This window comes from Pavona decussata, unplaced genomic scaffold (genome assembly GCF_977016875.1).
Source record: "Pavona decussata unplaced genomic scaffold, jaPavDecu1.1 SCAFFOLD_195, whole genome shotgun sequence".
Taxonomy (NCBI): Eukaryota; Metazoa; Cnidaria; class Anthozoa; order Scleractinia; family Agariciidae; genus Pavona; species Pavona decussata.
This window is the reverse complement of record NW_028145604.1, coordinates 1,518,502-1,537,364: the sequence shown is the minus strand read 5'-3', so window position 1 is coordinate 1,537,364 and position 18,863 is coordinate 1,518,502. Positions and strand designations below refer to the sequence as shown.

The 18,863-nt window shown below is 38.0% G+C and overlaps 1 protein-coding gene across 7 annotated transcripts; it reads right to left on the bottom strand.

Moving 5' to 3' along the window:
• Positions 1–68: 68 nt before the first annotated feature.
• LOC146461657 (uncharacterized) lies at positions 69–18,029 on the bottom strand. 7 transcript variants are annotated; one of them, XM_085086583.1, is made up of 9 exons: positions 10,373–10,476; positions 9,879–10,022; positions 8,308–8,418; positions 8,105–8,188; positions 6,445–6,548; positions 6,176–6,271; positions 4,738–4,956; positions 3,291–3,385; positions 69–2,376 (listed from the first exon to the last, which is right to left on the bottom strand). In XM_085086583.1, exons 2-9 carry the CDS (start codon positions 9,999–10,001, stop codon positions 2,024–2,026), a joined length of 1,185 nt encoding a protein of 394 aa, XP_084942709.1. In that variant the 5' UTR covers positions 10,002–10,022; positions 10,373–10,476; the 3' UTR covers positions 69–2,023. The 7 variants fall into 7 exon arrangements, with proteins under 7 accessions (XP_084942709.1, XP_084942711.1, XP_084942715.1 ...); XM_085086585.1 differs by lacking the exons at positions 9,879–10,022; positions 10,373–10,476 and adding an exon at positions 17,885–18,029; XM_085086589.1 differs by lacking the exons at positions 9,879–10,022; positions 10,373–10,476 and adding an exon at positions 15,230–15,246.
• Positions 18,030–18,863: the final 834 nt, after the last annotated feature.

Below are 18,863 nucleotides of genomic sequence, written 5' to 3'. Positions count from 1 at the left end.
AATCAGAGACTGTTACATATTGTGCAACAACCTTAGTAAATTCCCCGATGACACCTCAACAAACCAACCAAACAAATTTAGTGACAGTATAATAATGTTTCCAGGCTTTCTGATAATAAATATTATATATTTTATGAGTGAAAAACTTTCTTAAAAATAAAGACTGTTCATTGTCGAGATGAAATTGCTGAGGTAAAAAAACCGTTGTTGTTGGTCATTTATCTGACCAAACAAAGTCAAGTATTATTTTAGAATGTGTAGTTCCATAAAACATCGATACCCTCACCAAGGAGGGGATTTTTGTCTAAGATACCACCATTAACATGATCCCCGCTGGAAATTCCAATTTAGTTTCATTCTTTCCTTTATTTGTTATTATTTTTGTCTTGGTGGCCCTCACCCCACCCCCTTGGAATTTCCAATCTACCCTTGGGGGTATGCCTGTTTTTCTGAAACTACACAATACTAAGGTCAGAGTTTTTACTGGTAGTGTTACGTTAAGGATCTTTACTTAAATGTTTCTTCAAAGCCAATTGTTCAAAAATAGACTATGAATAGTGTGTTTAAACAGTGGTATATATTCCACCATCTCAAACTCCATTTACTGCTCTCACTTTCTAAGCTGAAACTTGAACCCTGGCACCATACCAAAACAATATACTATTGTATGGCTTTATATAAGACAAAACTTCATGTAACACCCGTTGTCATCACAACTTAAGACTGTCTGCATGCTCTGGGTCAGATTCCACAACACTTCTTAATACATACACTAACAATAAAAAATGTTCATTGGTGATTATTAATTTGTTCGTAAAATAAATAAATGATTCAGTTCTTAATGTGCACTGACACACATCACCTTAAACCTTTAAGCCTCTTTAATAACCAACACCTAATTTTCCTTACAATATGGCTACCTGCTCAAACATAATTATATAAAAGGTGCCAAGAATAAAGGAAACAATCGCCAAAGATGAAATGTCTAGATTTTAAACAAATTCTCCCAACCAGTAGCATTAAATATTGAGAAAACAGTGGGGAGAAAATACATGTCAATGTTGATACTTGAAAGAGTTAACAGACATACAGTAAGCAGGTTTTGTTTACCTGTGAATGTTTGAGAAAGTGGAATTCAACTGTATAATAATTTATTATTGGTCATCTTGATAATTTAGGAAAAAACAGAATTTCACAGAAATATATTGGTCAAAATTTCAAAAATCTTTCCATTTATATCATTGTAGTTTTTTACACTGAGTATATGTTACAGACTCTACACTGTACAAAAGATTACAACTGTACCAATAGTCCTTAAAATTTGAAATTCAAAATCAATTCCAATTTCTTTAATTATTTTTCTTTTTCTCTGTGCCTTGTCAAAATATCTTTATGCCTAAAAAGAATATTTAGAAGAGCACTTTGTTTATTAATTAATTAAGTAAAAACTTACTTTCATAATGCAACCATAATACTATTATAACGTTCTACTGCGTCTTCTGGGCAGTTGGTATTTGTCACAAGTGTGTCAACTTTACAGAGAGTTGGCAATATGCTGCCTAAAAGATTTTTCAATATTACCTGATTCATCAGTTACTATATAGTTTTCTTGAAATTAAAATAATGATCATGTTTTCTAAGTCACAGGCCTGAAAGTGTCTGAAAAATACTTTCTGAAAAAACACAATGGTTTAAATGAAAGTATTACTAAAGGCTGAGGCATAAATTGCATACCACAGATACGACCAGTGTGGTAAGCTGGGGTGTCTTTGACTCTTGCAGTCTTTTTTTTAGAAATAGCATCAAGAACCCCAGATGTTGTCAAAATACCTTTCTAAGTAAACTGAATTTATAAGCCATTACTGAATGTTACCCACATCAAATACAGTGTACCACAGTCTTGGCCGTCCATCGATGCTGGACTGTGACCAACAAAGGTACTCTGTCTTATTCCTTTCATCGATTATACTTTAATACAAATGGAATATATTATTGTTCATCAATTGGATAATTATCTAACTTATTAGTAATCAAACCGATGCTCGTTCCCGCACCCCAGTTCTGGATTCACGTCCATGTAGTCCAAGTCCATGTTGTAAAATTCCTCATCGTCATCCACTACACCACTAACTCCAACTTGAGAAACAGAATCTAAAGGAATTACTTCATAGTCTTCTAGAGCAAGGTCTATTTCGTCCCTCGTTGTTCCATGCCAGCTACGACTTAAAGGATGTTCTTCAGAATTTTCTGTGACTGACGCACTTCCCATACTGTCTAAGCCATCCTCACTGCTACCGGGAATTGTGGGAAGGGTCAGTAGTCCGCTGGGGTATGCAACGCAGCTGATGCTACGAACCTTCTTTGTGTCTCTGTGCTCTGCAGGGTAATAAACTTGTTTTAGTCTCCAAAACTATCAATAATTACGAGAATTATTGACTTATTCCTTGGCACCATTCAGTGCTGCTAACATTGAATTGCAAATTTGGTGCCAGGTATTTCAGCACTACATCCAACGGTGATAGATTTATTGATATCTTTCTACAGACTTGTCCAATTAAGAAAATAATAAGAGAAGTTGATGTAATGTTTAAAACACGAGCAGCAGTGTTTTATCGGGATTTAAAACCACGAGGCACAGCCGAGTGGTTTTAGACCCGATAAAACACGTGCTGCAAGTTTTTTTAACGACTTCAAAAACATTCCTGGAAAAGCGTGTGTCAAGAGAGTTCATTTGTGAATGTTGGAAATAAGCATATGAGAAAAACATTTAACACTGCATACTAACAAGGAGGAGGTTTTATCGGGTATAAAACCACTGCACGTGATGTTTTATCAATCATTTTATAGGTCAATGGGCTTATGAATTATTAATTAGTTTTTGAAAAGGAGCTTATGAAACCTTTTCAACTTGTTCGGTGTTTGTTTTTATCTATCAGTATTTCTTCTTATAACTAGCCCAGAAACTTGCTATACAAAGCCCACATGCCCCCAGCTAGAGTTACTGCAAAGTTGTGGTTTTTAACAAAAATGAAAAGTAGCACCTTCAAGAACTGCTATTTGCTAAAAAAAAAGATCTTTATTGAACTATTTTGTTTGGTCTGCATTGGGAAAGTAATGATCGCCTTGTTTATTTGTTTGTCTGTCTGCAGTTTTGCGTGTTACACATTTATGGCCCTTGCACTTGGGTTCACGGTTGGTGCATGAACTTTGCAAAAGAAGAGCTTGACCAATGGTTCCAATACAGACCTCAAGCTAGTTCAGTAAGACAAGCATGTTAAAGTGGAACATACCTGGAATGTGAACTGCCTCAAGATCATCAAATAGATCGTCACCACAATAACTTGACCAGCCTTTGCCATAGGATTTGTTCTTTTGTGACTGAGGCCTTTAAGTCAATCAGAAAAACATTGCAAGTGAAATTCATATGGAATTCATATATTTGAACTACAGATGAAAGAATCAATGAATGAGAGACCATTGTAGCTACAGTATGTATGTAACTTAAGCAGTTGCAAAAAGAAAGTGTGAAAAAAATTCAGGTTTGAACGGTTCAAGCCTATGGTTTTCAGGCTTTCTTTTGGCAACTGTTTAAAGGGGACCAATTGTGGGGTTTTTGAGCTCTTTTGCTAAAATTGGTGAAATGAGACCTTCACTTACCTACAAAAGAAACAATTATTATTCCGCCTCAAAAAGAACAAAATGAACACAAACTCAGATAGGTACATGACGAAATTCGCGTCTTTCTAATCTGAGCCATTTTAAAGCATAAACAAGTAGTCTGTACGTGAAGAAGAATGCTGTTTACTATTTTCAAATATCTCTTTTTGTTCCAGAGATATTCAAATTTTTAAAATATGCAAATTAGCCAAGTGATGACGTCATAAACTCAACCGAATTTTGATCAAATATTATGAAAAAAGATATCTCAGCCAATTTGTATCAAAAATGCTTGATTCTATGCAGTTACATTGTTCCAGGTGCGCTTCATAATATGAGCTTATCAGTTTTGTTACCATGGCAACATACTGGGTTCCAGTCCTCCCTGATACTTAAGGCTTTGCTGGCCACCTTTGGCGTTCTATTTCGATATTTGCCAATGGTGACTCATCTGCATGATCCAGCAAGCGTATAAATATGTTAGGTCGAGTTCATGGCCTTGTTAAATGTTTTTCAAGCTGAAAATCACTAAAATATTGAAATCAGGTTGGAGGGGACTGGAAAAGAGTGAGTTGCCATGGGAACCAAATTTTTTATAGCCGTAGGTGTATTGCCTTTAGAACTATTAGCCTGCCAGGTTTCAATGGTCTCTCCTGTAAATTGACTGAGATAACTCTATTTATATAATTGATGTTATATTGAGTTGAAATATGACGTCATCAGTCATCTCATTGACATATTTTACACATTTTTCAAACTTAAATATCTCCGGAACCAATGCAGACATTTAGAAACGGTAAACGGCGTTTTTAATCTTTCCTAGAATTGTATGTGATAAACCTTAAAATTCAAGAGGTAAAAATTTGATCATAGTAGCACTTTAAACATACTCTAAACATGGTATTGGTTGAGAGGAAATATCAGCCAGTATGCTGTTACCTATCTGTCGTCAGCAATGCTTTGTAATATTCACATCCCTTTCCCCACACGGAAGATTTCTTAATTTGCACTCAGCCCCCCCTCACTCCTTGAAATTCCAATTTAGACAGGGGAAGGGCATAACTGCAAAACTATCCTTACTTTTCAGCAGATGGATATTCAGCACTGAAAGTTCTTGTTCTTGGTCTCTGTTGCACCTCGTCATCTTTCAATTTCTTGTCATGCAATCTCATTATGAGTGATTTGATTCCTCCCGGAGTGCGAGTTTTGAGGTAATAATCCATTTGTTTGTGAGTAAGGCTTGTTTGTAGGAACAACAGGAATGATGGATTATTGGCATACATGTTGATGCTGGCCAGCCTGTTGAAAACAAACAAACTTGCATAATTTTCAACTGCCAAAAACAGTGACAATACAACAAACTTATTGTAACGTTGCCTTGTCTTCCAACAGCTCCAGTTTGAACTGTACTTACCTTTTGCAAAAGTGCATAGTGTAGCTGATAATAAAAGCTGATTATCTAGCTAATACCATCATTTTAGTTAATCAACTTTAAGTCTTCGACATATATCTAATGAATTTATACAATTTGGGAATATTAGGCAAGGGTTTATAACACTGACTCAGTAAAAGGTGTTATTCATCATGAAGGGTAGAAGATGCAGAGTGAAAAGGTTAATTGAAACTAGCAGATATATTTGTTATCATGACCTAAACACAGGTCAAACCAAAATAATTTGTGTCCACACTTACTTTGGTTAAATTATAATTGAAGGGCTGAGAGCATAACTAAATATCATTTCAGATCACTTTCTGTTGTTTTAGCTCAGATTCACCAGTGAGAGTTTTTGCATGTGGCTTTGAATTCCTTCAGGAAACATTGATCCAATGTTTTATCCGATGCTTTGCACTTCATTTTGTGATAAAAATGGAAACCTTGCCCATAATCATAGGTTTTGATTGCAAAGGAAGTGCAAAGCAGTGGATAAAACATTGGAGCAACATTTCCTGGGCCGGGTTGTTCAAAAGGCGATGAACGCTAATCTACGATTAAAAGTTAATCGAAGTTCTCTGATCTCGCTCTTTAAAAGTGATTTCAAAGCCTAATTTCAAGCTTAAGGTAAAGAAAAGTCTAAGGCAAAACTGAGGGCCAAAACTATTTTGGAAGAATCTTTATTGGTTAGTTAATTAACTCAAATCAAAGTTCACGTTAATCCAGGATTAGCTTAATCAGGCTTTGAACAACCGGCCCCTGTAGTTCAAGTTGAAGTTCCTGAATTTCAAGGCCACATGCAAAAAATCCAGAGAATCTGAGAGTGAGCAAAAACAACAAAAAGTGATCTCGAATGTCATTTAGGTCAGTTGTGCTCTCAGCCTTTTAATTGCATTTAAAATAGTTTCAGTTAATTTTTTCAAACAAGTAGAGGAGGGGTGAGTTTCCCTGAACTTAGCTTCATTTAAAATGCCCACAAGTAAACACATAATTTATTTTTTTAACTTATCCACAACCCATGAGGTAAAAGAAATATTCAGCAAAAGGAGAGGAAACAAGAAATATCATCATTGACTAACAACAAACCTGTTAAGGAATTTCTCCAGCCCTACTTGACGTTGCTGCAAAAAACTGTCTTTGAAACGCCCAATAAGTTGCTTTCTTGGAAGCTGTGGGACATGCCTATCAAAAGGAGATAATCATCACTTAATTGTTATTGACAATGAAAATTAGCCAATGAACATGCAATAATTTCTGCAGTAATTGTAAAAAATATAATCTAAATTCACAGTGCCAGAGTTTGGTTGTTAGCAATAAAGAACAAAATGGGCTGACTCTCACAGATGAATACTTACACCATGACAACATCGTTTAGACCAAGCTTGTTCCTGAGCCAGACAAACTCTGAATATCTTCTCCGTACTTGAGAATGAAACAAAGGAAAAGCCGGATGATTTGTCTGTAGATAAAAACAAATCACATGAAATAATGTGAGTAAAATAATAGCATTAGAATTAAGTAGTGAGAAAAAAATATTCCATCACATTTATTCCATTAGAAGAAGCGTTGCCACTTTGTGTCCCAATTGAATTTTGATGGCTCAAAGAAGTCTTATTAATAAGGATGTCACATGCTTTTGTTACTACCCCTATGTTCTGTGTATCTTAGGATGGTCCAAGAAACTCCAGTTTATTTAGGACAGCGCCTACTAGAACAAAAAGTATTTTTGCATGTTTTCTGACTATGAAGGGAATAAACATCTTAAAAAGAGTAGTTGGTGTCCAAAAAGAAAATTATGGGTAACCACACATTTTTTCAGAGATAATTAATTACGCTCCAAATTGGAAAAAATGCCATAACATATTGTTGTGTACTTTAAGGCTTGCTTATTAGAATCATTATTGTTGCTTTATTGTTTCTTCTTATCTCTGAAAAATGCGTGGTTACCCCCAACTTTTCATTTGGGGTTCCAACAGCCCTTGCGAAGATCTGCATTTCTCACATAATCTAAACTGTACAAAAATATCCTTGTGTATTAGTAGGGACCACTGGTTGCCAAATCAATTCACATGACACTGACATGGCTGCTACACCTCCAAGGGAATAAAGGGAACAGCCTGCACAACATATTCATACAAAGGTAAAGTATGAATGAGCAAAATTATGAAATAAGCGGCGAAGAGGAAACTGAGCTACAAAGAACACATGGACAAGAAAGCCTAGGGCTTCAATGCCCACTGTCCAACATTTTGCCTTTGTGTGAATTATTCTAGCTAAGGTGAAGACATTCAAAACAAATTTGGCAGAGCATTTGAAAACTGTATGAGGCAAATATCATCAACTAAGATTCAGGGTTTATCCAATACAGGAAAGATTTCTGCACAGCCCCTTACATTAATTATACATGCATCACCGTCATACTAACCCTCTTACTCCAGGAACGAGCATGAATAGAGTTTGAGTCACAAAATGGATAAATAATTAACGTAGGGGGCTGTGCAGAAATCTTGCCCCAATTTATTGCGGTAGAAATGGTTGTCCCACATATAGTTCATATCTTGTAAGAGTCACCGGATCCGGAAGCGGCAGGTTTTTTTACCGGTAATATTCAACTGGTCACATGAAAGCTAGTAAAGGTCACAAGATGGACAACAATGTCCCTCAGGCTTAAACACGCGATAACAAATTTATGTTGATTTTTTTCTCTCAAGATAACAATGGCAAGAAAATACGTTTACCAAAATATTATTGTTTCGACCTGTGATGAAGCTCGGCTCATGTAGCATAACGGGTGTGGAAAGCAAAAGCAATGCACTGAAGGCGACAAGCCTCAGTGAAGCCGATTAAGGTTGTGAGTTTCGACTCTACATTGAATTAATAAACATGGCATTGTAAACCTTGGCTGGCTACTTACAAAGGCTTCAAAGGTTACAAAAAAAGACAGAAACAAGTGAATTCTGTTAACTATGACCTTGATCCGATATGAACTTAGTAAGCTTAAAGATTTAATCTTACCTTTAATTCTATCTCATAATCGGTGTAGAGTGCCTTTTCGTTTTCGATGTGCGTTCGTGGATTTTTCACTTCGATTTCCAGAAACTGCAGACAAAGCAAGATAAAACAAACTAAGGCTTTGCATCAGAAAACAGAGCACTACGCAATGACAATCGCAAAGAAATCGAGCCAGAGAGATACAATAAAACTCGAATTTGTTTTACCGCGTTGCCGTATGCAGATTCTCCAACTTGATCTCGTATCATGATCCAATCATATCTCGGCCTAAACAGCCTGTACACTCCTTGTCTTCTAGGCATAGGTGACACAAGAGGCTAAAAACAACAAGAAAATGCGTCAGCTCTCCAGACAACACAGACTTATGAAGATCAGCTGCAACAAAGTGAGTAATAAGAACCGCGTACCCGATGAAATACCGGCCATTTTGTACACTTCACAGTCTCGTCCCAGGACTACTCTCTTACATGATTGTGAAGGCGTGGAAGAAGGCGTGTAAAGACGGGACGAGGTGGAGAGGGGACGGGTAGTCGGCTAAATGCATATTTTAAAACACTTAGCGCATCTTTTACGGCCGTCTCTTATCGACTTATCTTTTCGAATGACCTAGAAAGATTGTATTATACCCAAAGTTCTTTGGAAACGAAACTGAAAATATTTCTAACCGTTCCAATAATGTCCCTCCCCACCACCGTGCGTGACAATGGCGAGGTGATGATTGCGTAATCAGTCTCGTGCATGAACGTGTGCACGCGCAATATGCACACAATGACCAAAAAACACGTGAAACGAAATCCGTACAAAGTTTCCAGTCACGACTAAAAATCGAGAAGAAAATAATGCTCCCATTACCCCTGAAAGTTAAGCCTGGTCGTTTATGTTTTTCAGGCGCGAACGGATGCCTCCGCTCATCTGAAAAACGCAAAAAATTAAGTCTGTTCTGCAGGCTATCTTTCGCCGTAATTCTATGCAGTGTCTATGGTAGTATTAACCAATCACAACTGTAAAGAAGAAAATTTTGTAACAAAAGCTTCGATTGATAAACATCTTCCAGTGCATTGGGGAACATAACTCAACAAGGCTGTCAAAACTGGACTTGTCTCGCCATCGCTTGGGCAAAAAGCAACGATGGTTGTGTTCAGTCCAGTAAACACAAGTAAATTAAAGTTTTACCGACTTAATTTAGATCAGAAAAAAAAAGTTGACCTGTTGCTTGGAGAAGGCACATTAATAAATCATTGTTTTAATATATCACCCTGGTTCAAAGCTCAAACTGGACATGCTTTCAAAACAATCACGTGGTTTTGAATGAAGTTTTCATTTCATTCCACTGCAAAACGGCATTTTTTTTTTCCGCTGAATCGTTCATTTTATGGACCAGTAGGTCAGATATAATCCATGCGTATTAGGACGACTACTATTAATAGGTGGTTTGCAACCAATATCCCTGGAGATGCAAAAAGACAATGTCATGGCGGCCATGTTGGATGACAGAACAAAAGGTTCTCAGATCGTCCATCATGGCTGTCACACCATTGTCTTTTGGATCTCCAGGGATTGGTTGCAAACCACCAATAGGCATTCACCAAACTGGACTCCAATTAACATATCGTAACATAATACCGATACCGAACTTTTGAAATGCAGAGGTCCACACAACGCACAACCTGGCCGTGTCAATTCTTTTTGAAGAGAAGGGAGAAGGAAAAGCTCTAGGGCAACAGCAAGGAAGACTAGTTGTACTGGGTGCATTATTCGTCAAAATAATATTAGTTACTCTTTCACGTAGTACCGGCGGCACTGCACTCCGAGTTTCGTTCATACCAAGGCCATACCAGTCCTGCCGGGCTAAAGGAAGCCAGAGCTCACCTAAGCCGGCGAGCCTCAGTGGAGGGAACATGTTATCTCTTTAGGTTTGCAGCTGAGAAGAAGGCGCCAAAGGAAAAGTCACGAGCTACGTGGAAAGTTTACTCTTTTATAGGCTGACAGGCTGGCGCGTTCCAAGTACCTACCATACAGATCACGGAATTGTAAGTCAGTGAATTTAAGAGAAAAAAAAAAGCAAAAGTTGTTACAGACTTGTTACGAAGGTTGAAGCTTAACTTTTCACTTCTAAAACAATTTCTAAATGGAAGCTAATAATTTCAAAATTAAGTTTAATTTTCATACTACAAATTGACGCCTATCATGCGGCTATAAAAGAACTCAAATCAGTTTTGTATGGGTAGGAAAATTAAGTCACTGCCTTCTTATAACTGCTGTTATTCTTACCTCCAAAACTCGTGTACAATCTGGTCTCGAAAATGATGTCGTTTTGGCAAAATCTTCTGAAGAAATAAGTTTTTTTCCAAAATGTACGTGATATAACATACAATAAAACTGACGTCATTCTTACGTCATCGTGAATAAGCAACGACAGCGGAAAAAGTCTTGTTTAGCAAAGGGCTAATTTACACGTACGATTTATCGGCTCGATTAGTAGATTGAATCACATGGACCATGCCAATTTACACGTCGTTCCAATTTGGTCGGCCGATTTCTTTTTTTGTTGGTGTTGCCTGCCTTATTTTGCTGGTCGTTAAGATGACGTTTCGCTCGGACCACGTGATCCAAGACGAACGGCAGAAAGAGGCCTAGGAACTAGGCACAGCATGATTTTGGCATTTGCCGTCTGCACTAAAACCAGTTTGGTATATTTACAGGTAAAGTGACCTCTGGCACGTGAATTTCTACTACAAGAGATTCGGTAACGAAAAGACAAGTATTCAGAATAGTTTATTTGTGCTTCGTGTGGCCCCCTGCATTCAAAAGTTCCGTAAAAAAAACCTGTACGGCAATGCCACAGATTTAACTGATAAATCAGGTCCATTCAGGTTGTCGCCCGCTTCACGGTCGTTTTCTTACGTCATACTGGGCTGAGTTAACGGACGAAAATCGACCCGATTTACAAAAACGGATCTGTGACTGTGCTATGGATGTTTGTAATCAGGCTGATTTTCACACCGCCGATTTTAAAGTATTTAATTTGCTTGGAGTTCTGATTGGTTCATTTAGCTGTTTACATTTGTTGTGAATGGTTCAGTAGAGTGATTACTTTAGTTTTGGTTTTACGACACTCAAATGAAAGCCAAATTACTTTCCGTACATTAAAATAGTGAAAGGGAAAAAAAACTATTACCACAAGGGTTTTAATGAACGGTACTTAAGAGGGGACCTAACCTAAACGCCATTTTCCCGCCACTTGACATGGCTTTAATGGAAATATCTCGTTCACGTTTCAAGCAACTCTATGCTCATCCCGTGAATCTATGTTGTAGGGTGTTTTTCTGAATTTTTGGGTATACTTGGGAGGAGATAGTTTTTACTAGAAGGATTGGTAAAAGTAAGAGAAATAAGAAATGTTGAAGATTAAGTGAAGTTTTAAAGTTAGAATTTGTAGTTAATAATAAATATACGGATACCAAGTTAGTCCAATAACAATCTGGGGTGCTCTTGCGTGGGTATCAACTTTCTGTTAGTGTTCCAAAAATCATTTTCTTTCTTCTGTCCCTTCTGAAAACCTCTTCAAATTTCATTAAAATTTAGGTTAAGTCCCCCCTTAACCCCAAAAGCTCAGTAGAATCATAAACAGATCAACAGCTTTAGAAACGTCAGATTTCATCCACACAGTCAAAAAGGCTATGGAGCATGACTGTAGAAAAAGAGAAACAAGAACTCGAATCAATTAGCATAGCCTTCTAAACAGACGCTCTTTGGGCTCGTCACGCATTCCTCAGGGCAGAAAGTGAACCACATCACGCGAACACGCCGCTTGAAAATAGTAAAGTCACGTTACGTTCCTCTATCTCCCGAGTTTGCGGCCAACTAGACAACTCCAAGGATGCTAACTTGCAGATTGTATGGCTGCATTTATGATTTAGATTTTGAACAACGAAAACAGTAAAGGTGCATCGATATTTTTACGCAATAAACCTTAATAAGAACTCAGACCGGTACGTCTCCCTTCTTATCAGTACCTTGCCATTGTTTACATGAAACCGGCGGGTATGAAAAACCATCCCTTCTACAGTCTTCGTCTTCCCTTCTACAGTCTTCGTCTTCCCTTCTACAGTCTTCTCAGTGTTTTCGACCATCCACCATATTTGACACATGGTCTCATTAAAACATTTTATACCGGTTTGGAGTCGCAAACTATTACTATTCGTTGTCGGTCTCATGTCAAATTATTGCTTCAACTTTTTGTGCCGGTTATCGGTGCAATCAGGGCCTTACCATAACTCCACTGCACTGACGCTAGAACATTAAACGAATTTTGAAAAACACCCTGTTATCGCTTCAAATCATTATGGACTATAATTTATCCCGCACAATACCCTAAACGAAGTACCCGAAGTACACCTTCCTGTGTTTTTATACTTAAAATTCAAAATATCATTTAACGTTTTGGAACATCCGTGCTTGTTGACCGGCATATTTTCTACCAGATTGAGGCTACCTCTAGATGCAATCGATATGTGGAATAATAATTTTATAACCTTACCAATGTAGCCTGGGATAATCTGCTGATCCAGGTAGCAGTAGCCTTGCCCGATTTTACGCATTATTGTTTCGAGCTAAATGTAAACTTTGTGGCAAACACGTGATCTATGAGCTGAAGGCCAAGGCCGGTATAAAGTCCTTTTCGCACCGCCTTCAAATAAATGTCAGGTCTTTTAGAGAATTGCTGGATTGCTTGTCAAAAGTTCGCCCAAAAGGTTTCCGCCATTTTTTTCCTCAGAAAAAAAAAATGTTAACCATGATTCCTTACAACCAAAGCGAGGGAAAATAAATGTTAATTTTTTTCTTTAATTTGTTCATAAATTTCTTGTATAAAGAAACCACAAGTGTGAAATGTTTACTCTTTCGTTACGTTTTCATAACTTTCATTTTGTAGTGATGTCATGTGCGTCAGTAGACTGTTGACATTTTGTTATTCTGTTGCTGTACTGTCTTTGTAATGTATAGTTGATGGAAAGCTTTAAAATTTAAGGGATCGAGGAAGATTTATCCGTAGTCAGAGAGTATAAAAGTTGATTTATCTATCCAGTTGAAGTAATTGATTCACGGTAGTTGCAAAATTAAAGAAAATAGGGCTTAGTCTGTTATGAAAGATCACGCCTTTTATCATCTAACCATAATTTCGTTTAACAAAAGTGATCAGTACACTGGCTAAAGGTAAACATTGCACAGGCTGACTAGACAAGCAGGGATGAAAAGAAAACCGTATGTAAATGTTTTAAGTAAATCAAATGCAGTCTGCGAGTAGAGAAGAGGGTGGGGAGGGGGGGAGAGGGAAGCAAGCTATGGATGTTCGCTTAAATATACGTTAAATAGCAAGAGGAAAGGATATATCCGGTGTACATCCTTGTCGTATACCTAGTGTAGTAAAAAGATTTGGTTCTTTCATTTCCGCTCTTAATTGCTCATTTGGATCATGGAGTACACTTCTAACATTAGTATCCAAGCCATACAGGTTATTAAATAGCGTTTCTTAAGAGAATTACACAAAAACAGTGAAGTGTTGACCTACGTTTTGTATCTTGATTTGTAACTTACAAAACAGTTTCTAAACGGGAAGCTATTTGAGAATTAAGTTAAAGTTCTACGCTATAAACTGGGGCCTTTAAATACCTGTACAAGAGACCAGTTTTGCACTGATTTATCAGACAGACAGATGGTACTAATCTGTATAAATGCTCCCAGTAACTTACCCCCAAACCAATTGTCTGGCGCTTCGAAGTGATATTGCTTTATCAAAATCCTCTGGAGTAACAAGTCAGTTTTTTTCCCCTAATGTTGGTGATATTATTGCGCGATATGTAGCAAGTTGACGTTATTCTTACGTCATCATGAATAATCACCAGCAACGGAAACATCCTCGTTACCAGATCTCTTTCTAAACTCCAGGCCCCAGTTGTTCAAAGGCCGCATAACTTTATCCGCTGGATAAGGCACTCTTCAGTGTCTAAAATATACTTAACGTTAAATGTTGTCCAAGGTTTTTCGTACACTTCCCAACTGAGCTCTGGTTAGAGTGTGCATATTCGCTTGTGCACGAGGAAATACTGAAATCTTTGCACAGATTGAAACTGTCGGATAGTGACTTATCCACTGGATAAAGTTATCCAGCCTTTGAACAACTGGGGCCAGGTATAAAGGTGAATTGAATTAATTAAGAAATTTTGTATTAAAAGTCGCGACACAAAAATTAAAAAAGAGGGGAAAAGGTAAAATAAACAGTAATATCTAAATTTTAATTGCAAGCGGTTTGGCATTTTTCTCAAGTTTTTCAAATAACATTGACGAGGCGTTAAAGGATAGATCTTGTCCTATAATCCAAGTGTGAGATTCTGTTAAAGTGGTTTTCAACTAGTTGTCGACAGTAATTCGCATTTGCTTTGCTTTTCGTTTACTACGCCCTGTGATTGGTTGGCAAAACTTGCGCCACTTTTTCAACCAATGAGAAGCAAAATAAAAACCAAACGTGTCGGACTTGCTCGCACTCGTTTTCCCGCGCTTGGCACGACCTGCAAGTATTTACTTCGAGTTCTGATTGGTTCGTAGCGCTGTTTATGTTTTCGTGATGATTACTTTGGTTTTGGTTTTGCAACACAATAAACGCTCTAAAGTCTAAAATTCCTATATTTTCCGCAAAGTATTGAAAAAAATATCTGCACAAGGTCCGCACAAGGACTTTCGACACTTTCATCAACTATATTTTAAAACTGGAAAATTAGAAACACGAGCAGCCGATCACATGCTCAGTAGCTTTATATTGATTGGGTCACATCCACCCACTCAAAAAGATTGAAAGGTCATTGAACATGTAGAGACAAAACGCCCGAAAAACGTGAATAACTGCAGGATTCTGTATACTAGAAATATCCACCGAATGTTGTAAACGAGGAACGCCACTATGTTTTGATAGTTTCATTAATAAAATTATTAAACACTTTGGAGCCTCCGTACGTAACAATTTAATTTTCTCCCAGTTCAAGCAACCTCTGAATGCAATCTCAGTGGCTGCAAACGTTAGGCGGAGTAACAAGAGAGGATCATCTCTTGGGGGTAATAATTTTATAACCTTACCAATCTAGCCTTGGATAATCGGTGTTGCAGAATCCTTTCGTGTAAACATTGATTGCAGCAGGCGTGTATGTTTGTTTGTTTGTTTGTTTCTTTTTTGTTCATAATTTCAAATCATGCATAAAGAAAAATCAGTATGACTGTGAAATGTTTATTCCTTTTCCTTGTCAGAACTTTTGTTCTGTACTGATGTGTGTCAATAGATTCTTTTGTTAACATTTTTTATTTTGTTCAGGTAGTCTTGGCAATAGAGAAATTTAAGGGATCGAATAAAATCCTTTTTGATATTTTTTCAGTAGGTGAGTATAAAACCTACAACAGGCCTAAATGAAATGATTAAAATGTGCTGATTTATCTATGGAAAGCAATTTGTGAAACGTTTGAATACAGGAGACCATACGACACACAAATAAATTGTTCTGAATAGGTTTCGTTGCCAGATCTCTTGTAGTAGAAATGCACGTGCCAGACGTCACTTTACGTATAAATAAACCAAACTTATTGTAGGGCTGACACTACGGCAACTACGGTAACTCTAGCCCTGAAGAGTCTGAAGAAGACTATAGTTATGCTAGTTAAAATATTGGTCCTGCAATCAGTTCGGTTTATTAACAATTTGTGATTGGTTGTCAGTAAGGACAATAGAGGTTCCAATTGAGCAAGATCACACCTTGTTCCATCCTCCCAGTACATCAGTTTTAATGTAAACTGTAAACTGGTTATACATAGACTGACTAGGCTACAAAACCTGATTTCGAAATTATGGCGGTTTCAAACAGAGAGAGATTTTTAGTTCTGTCGCATAACGCCCGCGCAGAACTCCCTCTCGGCTTACCCCAGGTGTGAACCCTATACAGGGCGGGTTATGAGGGAGTTCTGCGACATAACTCTCAGCTTTCTCTCTCTCTCTCTCTCTCTCTCTCTCTCTCTCTCTCTCTCTCTCTCTCTCTCTCTCTCTCTCTCTCTCTCTCTCTCTCTCTCTCTCTCTCTCTCTCTCTCTCTCTCTCTCTCTCTCTCTCTCTCTCTCTCTCTCTCTCTCTCTCTCTCTCTCTCTCTCTCTCTCTCTCTCTCTCTCTCTCTCTCTCTCTCTCTCTCTCTCTCTCTCTCTCTCTCTCTCTCTCTCCTTGGATGAAAAGAGGAAGCGTTCTCTTTTTTTTTTTTTTTCTTTCAAGATTGTTTTCGGGCCTTTTAACTATTTTTAGATCGCACATTCCCGAATTAACGAGCTGTTGTCGAGTTTTGAAAAAACATCAGGTAGCCTTTTATTTAGGAAAAATCCAAATTTCTGATGCGAGTAAGGCTTTCCGAACGACACTTTTTCCAAAAGAATGGATAAATTGGAGTCGAATAGGGGTCAACAAGAAACGATCGCATTACCTGATTACGGTTCTAGAAAAACATATTTTGAGACACGCAATGCATTATTTGGCGCAATTTTTGCTCCGAGCACCGCTTTAAACTTCTATGTTAAAGAAGATGTTGGGTCACTGATGGTGAAGCTTGTCTTAAACTTTCGGAAAACATTTTTATCAAGTCTTGTATTTTTGTATAAGAGGATTTCGTCATCTGCAACTAAAAACATTGCATTCCTCAAAAAACATTGTACACGCTCATTTAGCACACCAATTTCTTACGACTTTTAAGCTCTACACGGTACCAATGAGCAAAACAGACTTACGATTCGTAATTTTTTCTACCTTTTACGCAACTGCATTAATGAAACAATCACATCTGGAAGTATCATGTAAAACACAACACGTTTATCTATCAAAAACGCTAAAAAGGAAGGATAGCTTGATACCTAAATATTTCAGTTTTAGTGCATATATTCGAACACTGTATTGACTGCACATGATGTTAGTAAAGGATTTATCTATACACATGTACACGCTTATTACATTATTTCGCAAACCATCGTTCTACTCTTTACCTCATGTGACGCATGACGGAGGTGTTAAATGAAGTTGAAAGTTGAAAGTTGATATCGTCATTAACAATCAGTCCGGAGGGGGAACTATACGGTATTACCGTTTGCTATGATGTGAAGTCGTTACCTTGGCCTCCCGCCTTCACTTGCCTATGCTAACAGCGACGAAGTTGTCGGAAAGGTTTGTACCAACAGAATATGTTAAGGAAAAGTTGTTGACTAAAGCCAACATTACACTATACAGACGGCATACATACTTTATTTGATAAGGTAGATTTAAAAGGCAGTCAACGATATGGAGCAGCTATATACAACCGAACACAACAAATACACAAATATAACGTAAAGACCATGTATAAATTGTAACAATCTCACTTGATGTGAGTTTTGTGTGCTTATGTAGCAGAAACAATTGACTGACATGATGATATGTCCCCCCGGCCAGCCATACCTCCACGTCCGCCCACCCGCCGACCAGAATTGTAAAGTCGTTAGCCAAACTTTTTCTAGATCTTTTGAAATTGTGAAGGACCAAATCGAAAACATTTTACGGATCGCCGATGGATTCTAAGATTCAGGCAAGTAATTCGTCGATTAAGCGGTTAAATTGCGCCAAATTGCTGTCACGCAGTTCAGTAGTATAATAACAGGCAGACGTTTCTAACACAAAAGAATTCTGACCACAAATGATTCCTCACAGCGCTCTGTTAGAGGAAAATAGAACTACCTACCTTGTTTAAGCTAGTCGTATATGAGCTGTAATAGGCCAAATTTCCCATGAACTCATTGTATCCCTAAAATTGATTGAACTGACTGAGTGCAAGAGCACTGAACATCACCGATCACTCTGTTGTGGGATGCGAAGACAATGTGTATATTTTTAGTAACGACTTTGTCATGTCAAGGCTAAACCCACCCCAGGCAATTTCTTTGTGACGCGGTCGCGCCCTGAGAAATACGATTGAAACCTTTTCGTCATTTCCATTTTATGTTCTAGGAATCATTTTTTTTTTTTTTTATGATAACACTTCAGTTTATAGCTGCCAAATGTTGTGCTTAAGAAGGGCCATGCTACCTCCTCCTACCCCTCCCCCAGACAGTTTTCAATGGACGGAGAGAAATGCATGCCTTGCACCGGAAAAGATTTGAGTGCTGGTTATTGTCGTCATTTCCGCTTTACCCAGGCTAATTTTTCGACCAATGAAACTACCACAACTATCTTTCAGTTAGTACCGTTTTCAAGCGACAATCTTGGATTAAAGAAACTTTTTGTCGATCTGCATATTCCACCGCTACAGTGATACATCAGCAACTCAAGTCAGCGTCCCTCACCAGCTCAGCTATGATTTCTGATTGGCGAAAACGGATAGCTACCTTCTCGACCCCAGATCAAGAGCTTTTTCCTTTTGTCTGTGTCTTGCGCATTCAAGCCAAAGGCCCTGGGGTCGAAAATGGGATTGCTAATCCATTGACTTAGGGGAGCATGCGCACTGCATGCCTTGAGCGGCAACCGACAAGTCAAAGCAGAGATGATCAGCCAGTCAGAAGCAAAAGAAAACCGAGACAATCTTGATCTTTCTCCGTGCTCGGTGCCGGCTTCAAAGTGTCGATTGCCTGTTTGCGCTTTGTGACTGCCAGTAATGCGCTATCTGATTCCCTGGTGACTGCCTGTAATAATTAATTTTCATGGTTGGCTTTTAAGTCTCAAAG

Bases quoted from the DNA above. Each gene is read 5' to 3' on its own strand.
- LOC146461657 (XM_085086583.1), bottom strand. From the start codon at position 10,001: ATGTTCCCTCCACTGAGGCTCGCCGGCTTAGGTGAGCTCTGGCTTCCT. The intron at 6,549-8,104 runs GTAAGATTAAAT...TTTTATCTACAG, and splicing joins ATTATGAGATAGAATTAAAG to ACAAATCATCCGGCTTTTCC. The intron at 2,377-3,290 runs GTATGTTCCACT...ATTACCCTGCAG, and splicing joins TGAGGCAGTTCACATTCCAG to AGCACAGAGACACAAAGAAG.